Raw genomic sequence first — 9,531 nt, 5'->3', positions numbered from 1 at the left:
CACTTCATTGTTGCAGGGCCAGTATGCTTAATGCCTGTTGGATTAGTGAACTCCTTAAGCAAGTACTACTTAACCAAAAACTTCAACGATAGTCACGCCCCACCCCCACCCGTTTCATGAATCCTCAGGATAAGCTGATAAGGTTAAGGTCACTGATGTGTGATTAGACTACTAAAGGCTAAGTGCATTTTTCCGTTCGTTTTGGACTCATCTTAAATTTCTGCAGATCTCACTACACTATCTATCAATTTCAATTGGAGCATACTGCTTTCCACATGGCTACGAACCCGCTGGAGTGCCTTACATTTGTAAACTGTACCACATCATATATAGTATATAGATGTTTGCAGAAAATTTTCATATTTTACTGGCCATGAGAGGTTTAACACTAGACTTGTCTAACAATAAGTAGAACCATATCTGTTTCTTAGTATGTAGTGTTGGATCTAGAACCTAGAGAAACCTTACTTCTCCTGACTTTGAAGGTTTTTTTTTTTTGCGAGAGACTTTGAAGTTGAACTGCCAAGCAGATGCTAATATATCTTTTTAGTATAAGGCTAAGCACTACTTGCATGTTCTGGAACTTGGTCTTTTGAAGAATGACATAACATTTGATCTTCCGAACTTCCCATTGTCAGTCCAGCCAAAAAAAAAAACTATTCTATTGTTCTCATATGGATTCTGGACTCTGAAATTGTAACCACTATATCAAATGAACCCCTTATTTGTGATCCATGATTGATTTGTGGTGATGAGCAGCAACCTTTCTTTTGTATTTCACATAGTCCATTTACTTCAAACTCATTGCACAAGCTAGAGGCTTTGTGCATTTCATTGAGATTTTTCAATATCATACCAATGCTATATCATTTATCTGCAGAGTGCAGGTGACCCTGCTTCTGTACATGTCTTGTTATGACGAAATGGTAATAATTCTAACTGATGGAAGGATAATTTTTGCACTGATTTATCATGCAACATATCTAGAACCAGTCGAACCGTTATTTGACCACTGATCACTGATGTCTATGTCCACATGATTGGGCATGCAACCACATGTCACGTGAGCTTGCTTAGTCTTGTTGGTATCTGTCGCTGTTGAACTTGTACCCCATGGTTGCAGGATATATAGGATGGAGCATGAGTTGGGGCCATTCATCGCCATCTTTCTCCTGTTTTCATGTTTGCAGTCCGCTATGAAATGATGTACGATTCTGACATTGCTGCTTGCTATGCCACAGACTGTAACTGTGAGACGCCTGAATGGAGACATAATCACTACCGGAAAAAAAAGTGCTTTATAGAACTTTTTGAAAAGGGCTTAGGCCAGTGCCAACCCTCGGTTGGTATAGGCAGTAGTGTCCATACTGCCACATCGGCAGGACTCTGCATCAAGAAACTGTATCGTCCAACGCACTCCTCTTTCGACGCCGGCAGGACTCCATGGCGAGGACGGCTGGCGGGCTGGGCACAGGTGTGGACCCCACAAACGCGTGGGGACGAAACCAGATCTTGCTCCCAACGCGCGTTCATCCGTTTCTTCCTTTATTGGACTCTGCGCCGACACCGAGTCGTGCAGGAGACACCGTTTCTATGTTTTCTTCCTTCTCTCTTCATTTATTTGCTTGCCACTTAAAATTTTGGCCTACGTGGCAATTCAATTAATTTCATAGACATTACCTTACGTGGAGCTTTGGACTAGTCTTGTGGAGCGTTGGGACTAGTCTTATAGCACAGTTTCTGCAAACGGTAGTAAGGGCAAGTACAACGGATCGACGAGGTCGTCGATTTGCGTCGAGAGGAGCAAAATATGCCTTTGTTCTACTGTTCTCCTCCAGCATCAGTCAATAATATTTTTCTCTCACAACATTTCAGCATTGACCTCCAACATCAGTCAGGCGGCATTAATTTTCTCTCATAATATTCTAACACCGGCCTCCAGCACCGCCCAGCAGAACACAAGCGTCTTTACCGAGCGCCTTCAAGACGGAGAGAGAGAGCAGCCGGCGCTTCCCTCGTCTACCGTTTCTTCCCCGTTCCCCAGATGTTGACGGCTCCCGGCACCGTTGTACCACGCGCTGTCGCTCGGTGCCGGCTGCGGGATCCGGTGCGCGCGCGCGAATCCGTGTGGCCCGTCTTGCGCGCGTGCGAACCCGTCACAGGCGGAAAATGCGGTAGAGCCAGGGTGAGGGGAACTAATCCCGATGCTTCTTGGCCGGCGGACATGAAGATGGCGGCTGGACCAGCGACGAACGGTAGGTCCATGTGGCCCAGCAGCAGCGTTGTGCGGGGGGCATCCCTGGCGCCTACACCCGAGCGCGAATACGGCACAGCTGTGGCAGACGGCGAACGTGGCGAGCAGGAGCAGGGTGAGGCCCCGGAGGCCTTGCGCCCCTGTGTCGAGGGAGCTCGCTGCGCCTGCGCGCGCCACTAGGTGCCATGGGAGAGAGGAGACGAGGGTCGTGTTTAGTTGCTGATTGTAAAGTTTTTGAAATAATATTTTTTATATTTGAAATATTAAATATAAACTAATCATAAAATAAATTACAGAACTCGTCTGTAAATCGCGAAACGAATCTAATGAGCCTAATTAATTCGTCATTAGAGATTGTTTACTGTAGCATTACTGTACCAATTTAGCGTCTAATTACGACCTAATTAGGTTCGTTAGATTCGTCTCGCGATTTTGCAGGCAAACTGTGCAATGCGTTTTTTATTTTTTCTAGATTTAAGTCTTCATGCAGATGCCGGAATTTTTTTTTGGAATTTTGATTTTTGGAACTAAACACGGCGAAGGTTGGGAGAGAAGAGAGTGTGCGTGAGAGATAAGTGAGGCCCTCTTTAGTACCCAAAATTTTTTTAACGCTCTAGTAACTTTAAATGTTTGAACACTAATTAGAAGTATTAAATGTGAATAACTAACAAAATTCATTTCATAACCTCTGGGTGAAATTGCGAGACGAATCTTTTAAATCTACTTGGACCATAATTAGACAACATCGTGCTACAGTAAACAATTTCTAATGATAGATTAATTAGACTTAATAGATTTGACTCGTGATTTCCCGTCCATCCGTATAATTAGTTTTATAATTAGATAATATTTAGTCCTTCTAACTTTCGGTTGAAAATTCGTACAATGAATTTTCCTAAAACTTTTTAGGAGCTAAACAAGCCCTGAGGGAGAGACAGCGGACGTGAGGAGATAAAACTAGAATGGATGAAAAGTTCGGGACCGGACGGGAGAGGTAATTTTCGCGTGTGCATTGTAGGTGCCGCTTCGGGGCCGGACGGGAGAGGTAATTTTCACGTGTGCGTTGTAGGTGCCGCTCAAAAAAAATTGAAGGTACACAGGGATATTTTTGTTTCCGGTAATGTTGGCCGAAAAGCTTCCCGCCTCCCCCCCCAAATCCACCTCCACATACCCCGTCAATATAATGCAAGCTTGCGTTATCCTTCATAATATGATAATCGAAGATGAAAAAAAGTTGGTTAAAATTTCTTTAGATTTGAATGAGAATCCGAGTGCAACATTGTCTTACCACCAGAAGTAAGTACAAATGACAACCCTAATCCATACTTTGTGGACGCGCTTAATAGAAACTCGGCTATCCGAGCTCGCTCTACATATCGGCAACTCAAAAATGATTTTTTTTAAAGTTTCTCAAAAATAATTTAGTTGAGCACATATGGCAGCATTGTGGGCCAAGAGAAAATTAGAGCCACATGTTCAATGAAATAGTGACATTATTTTATATATATATATATAAAGGGAAAATTGATAAAATCTTATGGGGGTCAACTAAACGACGAGGAAATCGTTTCACTTTCCAGTAAAACTCTTGAATTAAAAACACAAATACTTCATAAACTGGCCCTTTTAGCAGGGGAGGACAACGGCCCCCTCCTTTTCAATACGACTGGTGCTGATGATATTCTCACCACCCTTGAAAAGGCAGGGTATAAACCGAGTTATCTCCAAAAAATCCACAAAAGCTTAATAAGAAAAGGGCTATCAAGTTGTTATTTTAAGGAGTTTTTGCAAAAGCGGTTAGAAGCATTTCCTAATACTTGGATGCAATACTTGAAAATCGAAACTTTACCGGGGGAGGTTATCGATTAAAAAAAATACTCTGCTGCTAGTGAATTTCTAATGAAAGGTGATGAATGAAAGACAGATGGATAAGACGTAGCCTTGCTCGATCAGGTGTTTCAGTCACTTTTCGATGGCTCCTTAATGTATGTGCCAGGAAGTTTCTTCTGAAGGTGTATAATATATATAAAATACATGCTTATTTTAAGAGTTATGTGATTTATTTCAATGTATTGTGCATTCTAATCTCATGTATGTAACAAAATGGTTAACAAAAATCAAATATGTACTAGATCATCATAATTTTTGTGTCAAAAAGATGAGTTAAATATATTGCAGACAGCCAAACCGACAACTCATTATACAAGCTATCTGTTTAAATTATCTGTTTGTGTTAAAAAACGACAGCCGTCTGCACGGTTGTACTTGCCCTGGAGCTATCGAGATTAAAAGTCTGGATCTCAAGACTCAGGTTTAAAAAAATCCGCGACCATTAGCAGGATGAATCTGAACCGCGATAAATTAAAGCGCCACCGGCCTCCCCACCCCACCTCTCGCACGCTTCTCCCTCCTGTCACCTCCCTCTGGCACGCTCTCTCTCTCTCTGTGAAGTGCGTGCGTGAGTCGTCGCAGACAAATAGAGAGTAGCTAGAGGAGGCCGGCAAGGCGGCAAGGAATCGAAGAGCTAGCATGGCAGAGAAGGTGGTGTGCGTGACGGGCGCCGGCGGCTTCATCGCGTCGTGGATCGTGAAGCTCCTGCTCGAGCGCGGCTACACCGTCCGCGGCACCCTCCGCGACCCAGGTTGGTGTGTTGCTGCTACTGTCTGCTGCTCCACCCCTTCAGGTCCCTCCTAGCATTCTGCTCGTTTAGCTGGGAAAAAAAACGGCATCGAATGATTGGTCGTTGAAATGCGCCAGGAATTGAAACAGTGAAGTAGAACTAGTCCTAGGCTGTGTTTAGTTAGGGGTGAAAAAATTTTGATGGAAATTTTTTACAACTTTAACCACTAATTAAAAATATTAAATTAAGTTTAATTATAAAAGCATCTCCACAACCATGAGTACTATAGTAATTTTGTACCTAACGAGGTCTTTAACCGCATGATTTGATGATGATTAGAGTATGATCACTGTAGCATTATTGTATCTAATCATGTATTAATTAGACTCATTAGATTCGGCTCGCATAATTACATCTATCTCTAAAATTTTTTTACAAATAAATTACATTTAATACTCCATGCATATAAAATTACTTTTTCGCGAAATTTTTATTGTTACAACTAAGCGCGGCCCTAATCTAATTTGTTTGGTTCGAGGATCTGTTTCGACTTTAATTTTCCGGGCAGAGCGGCGATGATTCCAATGGGGGTGCGGTGGGTTGGTGGTGCCCGGAAAACTCTGCCGGCGGCCACGTGTGGGGCACTGGTGGCGGAGAAACTCCGCTCGTGGCGCCCGTTCACCACCCCACCCCCGCGCTTTATTGCTTGCAGATCGGTGTCCCCCCTTCTAGGATCGAAGTAGGTGGTTGGCTGTTGGCTGGTTTGGTAAGTTGCTTCATTGCGTCATCTATAGTAGTGCGGGTGGGTACAAGACTAATAATTTAGCCAATTACTGGTTATATGTATCTATAATATTAATATTTAGTTCATATCTTCTTTCTAATTCTTTTTCCTCTTTTATTGGAATTTGTATTGCAGCCGGCTGAGTACCGGCTACAAACTTGCAGCCTATTTTTTTCTTTCTCCTTCTCTCTCATCCACCTCATATAAATATGAGGTGGCACTTCATTCAGCCTACCTATATTATCCTATTATACTTGCTCTAAGGTTAGTTTTAGTGAACTATATCATCATACACAAGTACAAAAGACTGGTAACTTAAGATAATTCCAACCCAGAGACCATACTCCTCGTCGGCGGCGGCATCGGCAGCGAGGGACTGCTCTTCCTCTTCCTCCCTCTGTGTGACGGCGGCCGATACTCGTTCAATGTTTACGATGCGTGCTGGAGGTCCAGGCGTTGGCTCATGCGGCTTATCCATGATTTGGAGTCGTTCGTGGATGAGGAAGGTGGATCGTCGTTGGTCGGGGTGCTGGTCGTCGGCGGCCAACTGCTCGGAGGCTTGCCTCAGTGTTGGGGGTGTTGTGCTGAATTCCAGTTCGTCCAGGGTGTTCCATGTAAAATTCCAAGGATGTACGCGTTGGGGCGCGCGTGGGGCAAGGTCACGGCTGAGGACCGCAGGACGCAGGCGGTAAACACTGGCAGAGCGAGGCCGCGACAGGGTAAGGCCACCGGGCCGCGGTTTAGGTTTTAGGGTACAACCATGTGTTTCGGCCTCACAACTAATTTTGTTATCAATGCGCCCACCTGGGGGGCCTCGACTTTTATATTTGGGGATGGAGTCTGCCGCCCCCTGCCGGGCGGTAGGGGTACAAATCTGTAAATTGTGAAATCGAAAATATATTTCTGTAAAAAACAACTTATGGCAGAGATCCCGACTACTTGTTGAGTAGTCTCCATAAGACTACGGCCAGTTTTAAGGTAAACCGGACTGGAGGTGGAGCAGTTTACCGGACCGGTTTGACCGGAAATCGGTGGAAACCGATTGAATTCAAATCCAAATTCAAATAAATTTAAAAGCTCCCGTGCAACCAGTTCCGACCGGTTTACCGGTCGGTTTGACCGGTGGACCTTAATGGGCCGGCCCATTTTTTTTCTTTTTCTTTTTTGATTTAACTTTAAATCCCCACAAATTATACTAAATGAACGAATTTTTGAGAAAATTTGATACCATTAGATTCATCGCACCTTGAAGTAATTTTAGAATTTTTTTTTGAAATTTTTTCATTTTTTAAATTCCAATTTAAATTTTGAATTTTGGCCGGTTGGGTACCGGCCGAAACCGGAACCGGATCGGTTCCCACCGATTTGGTGAACCCTGGGTACAACAGCCGCCTCTCTCCCCCCAATCGGCGAAGAAATCTCAGTTGAGGTGGCCGCCAGTTCAATCCAGATGGTGATTAGCTAGATTTGTGCAGGAGATTCAATCGAACAAGCAGCTTGCATGTTCGTAATTGCCATGGCGAGTTCGATCCTGACGCTATGGCAAGGTGGTGGGCGGTGGCCCACCTACGCGTCGGCATCACAGCTCCTACGGACGATCCGACGATGGCGTCAGATGGCGGGGCTCGGCACGGGTGCGGTTACCGGAACGAGATCCGGTGCAGTTGAGTGCCCTGCTGTGGTGTCCCTGACACGTGGGCCCCACATATGCAGGCCCACCTGTCAGTGGCCCAACTGCAGACTGCCGAACTGCTGCAAATCCCTTTCCGCGGTTACCTCTCCGCGGTTACCGGTGCCGCCGAGCTGTGGGAGAGCCTCAGCGCGGCCACGCCAGGCAGCAATTTGTGCTCAGACCGTCAGGCGCAGAGCTACCACGGGAGCGAAGCTGGGATATGATGGGACCCACAGAACGCGTGTGAAAGAAACCAGGCCTCGCCCCCAATGCGTCCCTCTCGTTTCTTCATGCGTCGGAGTTCGGCCTGGACACTGTTTTAGAACAACTTTGATTTTCTCTTTTTCTTTTTCCACTTTTTCTCAATACATGGGATTGATGTTGAAAAAATTTACTTTAACAGATTGATTTTCCATATCTCTTTCCCCTTTATTTTTTCTCAATCCCAATAGAAAGGGGAGTCATCGCATCTCCCTTTCCATATAAAAAGGGAGAAAAATCAATCTGCTGGAGCACTTCTTCAATATATATTGAAATTGAGAAAGAAGATTTCTCTATATGGTGAGAAAGAGAAAAGAGGAAGATCAATCTGTTGGAGTTGCTCTTAGAAATGATGTCTATCTTTTTTCTCACATTCCTCGTTAATTCTATTGCCAATTCAACTTTTACTTTATATGACACCCTATTAAATTCTATTCTATGGACACCAACTAAGGCAAAGGGTTGGAACTGCCCTAATAACTGTACTGCCCATAAAACTCTCCCTCCTCTCTCATCATAGATGACTCTATCATGTTAGTAAATTTGCTGATATTGCATGATATTTAATGTTCCTGACACTCCTATAACACTTCATTGAGATTGGCCTAACCCAAATTTGTTTTACTAGTAGTTTAGATAAATCTTGTGTTTCAATGTCAACGAAGAAGCAACATTAGGGTCTGTCACCAAACTAGAGGACTTTTGGTTCAAAAAAAAAAAAAAAACTAGAGGACTTTTATGGCACACGATACTACCATACAAGAAATTGTTTCTGGGAAATTATTTCTCATAACTGAAACATATATCTCTGCATTACAAAATATGCATTATCAAACTGATAGTGGAGTCAAATAGCTAGCTTTGTATAACCATAAGTTTATACCTTACAAAATATAAGCTTCTAATAGAAGCAAGCAAGAAAATCAATCTGTTAGAAGCAAGGTCGCTCACCAAGTCTCCCAGCCGAAGGACTCAATCTGGAATTCTGGACGAATCCTCCGCTTCACTAACGTTGACCTGGAAGGGGCCACCCCAATTAAAATGAGAAGAGAAAATGGCAAAGACCAGCATCTCTAGTGGAGCGCTGACACCGAGCATCTAGGGTTTGGGAAGGAGAGGAAGGAAAACCATACCTCACGGCGGTGGCGTGATGCAACAGGATTTAGGAGGGCCCGAGGGATTAGGTGGCCTCGACACGGCGAACTGAGGCGGCGGGGCCTAGGACAGGGATGACGACGACACAACCGGCGGAGGCAGGGCTGAGTGGTTCGACACTGACCTGCAGCAAGGTGGAGTGAGCCCAACGTACTCGTCCTTCCTCTTCTCCTCGGCGGCGGCCGAGCACCGAAGACTCCATGGCGGCCGCGGCCAGTCCAGACCTCCAGGGGCCATGGCAACAGCAGCGGCAGCAGCGGCGCCCTCCCACACGGGTGTAGCCGCAGCCGGTGCCACACAGGGAGCGGTGACGGCTTCGGAGGCCATCCCGTGGAGCAGTGGCTGGCGGCGGGAGGCGGCAGAGGCAGGTGCCCACGGCAGGCGGAGGCGGGGAGAGGAGGCGTCGCGTGGGGTTGGGGAGGCGGAGCGGAGCGTGGGGAATGGGGATGGACGTGAGATGATAGAAAATGACATTGAATAAAAATTTCGGGTCCGAAGGATGCGTTGAAGCCAGGGATGATCCAAAGGATACTGGCCGTTGGATTGGGTTGAGCACGTCATACAAGTATTGTGAGCTATTGATTTTGACGGAGAGTGATTTCTGGGTACACTTTTATGGGTGCACGGCAGTTTGACACCTCAGCGGGGGATATTTTGTTGGGTGGCCATAGGGAAACTTAATCCGTGCTTTAGGGGTAGAAGAAGAAGATAGAAGAAGAAGACTACTCGTAAGTTGGCCCGTGCTAACGCTATGGGTAAAAAAACAAACATATTTAAATACATCA

At 45.2% G+C, this 9,531-nt stretch overlaps 1 protein-coding gene and 1 non-coding gene across 5 annotated transcripts in view; one reads left to right on the top strand and one right to left on the bottom strand.

The window, feature by feature from the left end:
- Positions 1-4,598: 4,598 nt before the first annotated feature.
- LOC120706968 (phenylacetaldehyde reductase-like) overlaps positions 4,599-9,531 on the top strand; it is a 31,840-nt gene continuing 26,907 nt past the window's right edge. Inside the window, exons 1-2 of one of the 4 annotated variants that reach the window (XR_005688605.1) lie at positions 4,599-5,640; positions 7,134-9,193. Coding sequence is in view for 2 of the 4 variants with exons in the window: in XM_039991727.1 (XP_039847661.1) it covers positions 4,784-4,895; positions 5,994-6,409 (528 nt within the window). In the remaining 2 variants the exon portion in view is untranslated. Of the gene's footprint in view, positions 5,641-5,993; positions 6,765-7,133; positions 9,194-9,531 lie in introns of those variants that run through there. The other 3 variants (XR_005688604.1, XM_039991727.1, XM_039991728.1) reach the window with 3 other exon arrangements.
- On the bottom strand, positions 8,361-9,389 carry LOC120706969. The gene is made up of 2 exons (XR_005688606.1): positions 8,725-9,389; positions 8,361-8,608 (listed from the first exon to the last, which is right to left on the bottom strand). It is a non-coding gene; the product is annotated as an uncharacterized LOC120706969 (transcript).

Source organism: Panicum virgatum, chromosome 5K, assembly GCF_016808335.1.
Source record: "Panicum virgatum strain AP13 chromosome 5K, P.virgatum_v5, whole genome shotgun sequence".
Taxonomy (NCBI): Eukaryota; Viridiplantae; Streptophyta; class Magnoliopsida; order Poales; family Poaceae; genus Panicum; species Panicum virgatum.
This window is presented reverse-complemented; position numbering and strand designations above follow the sequence as displayed.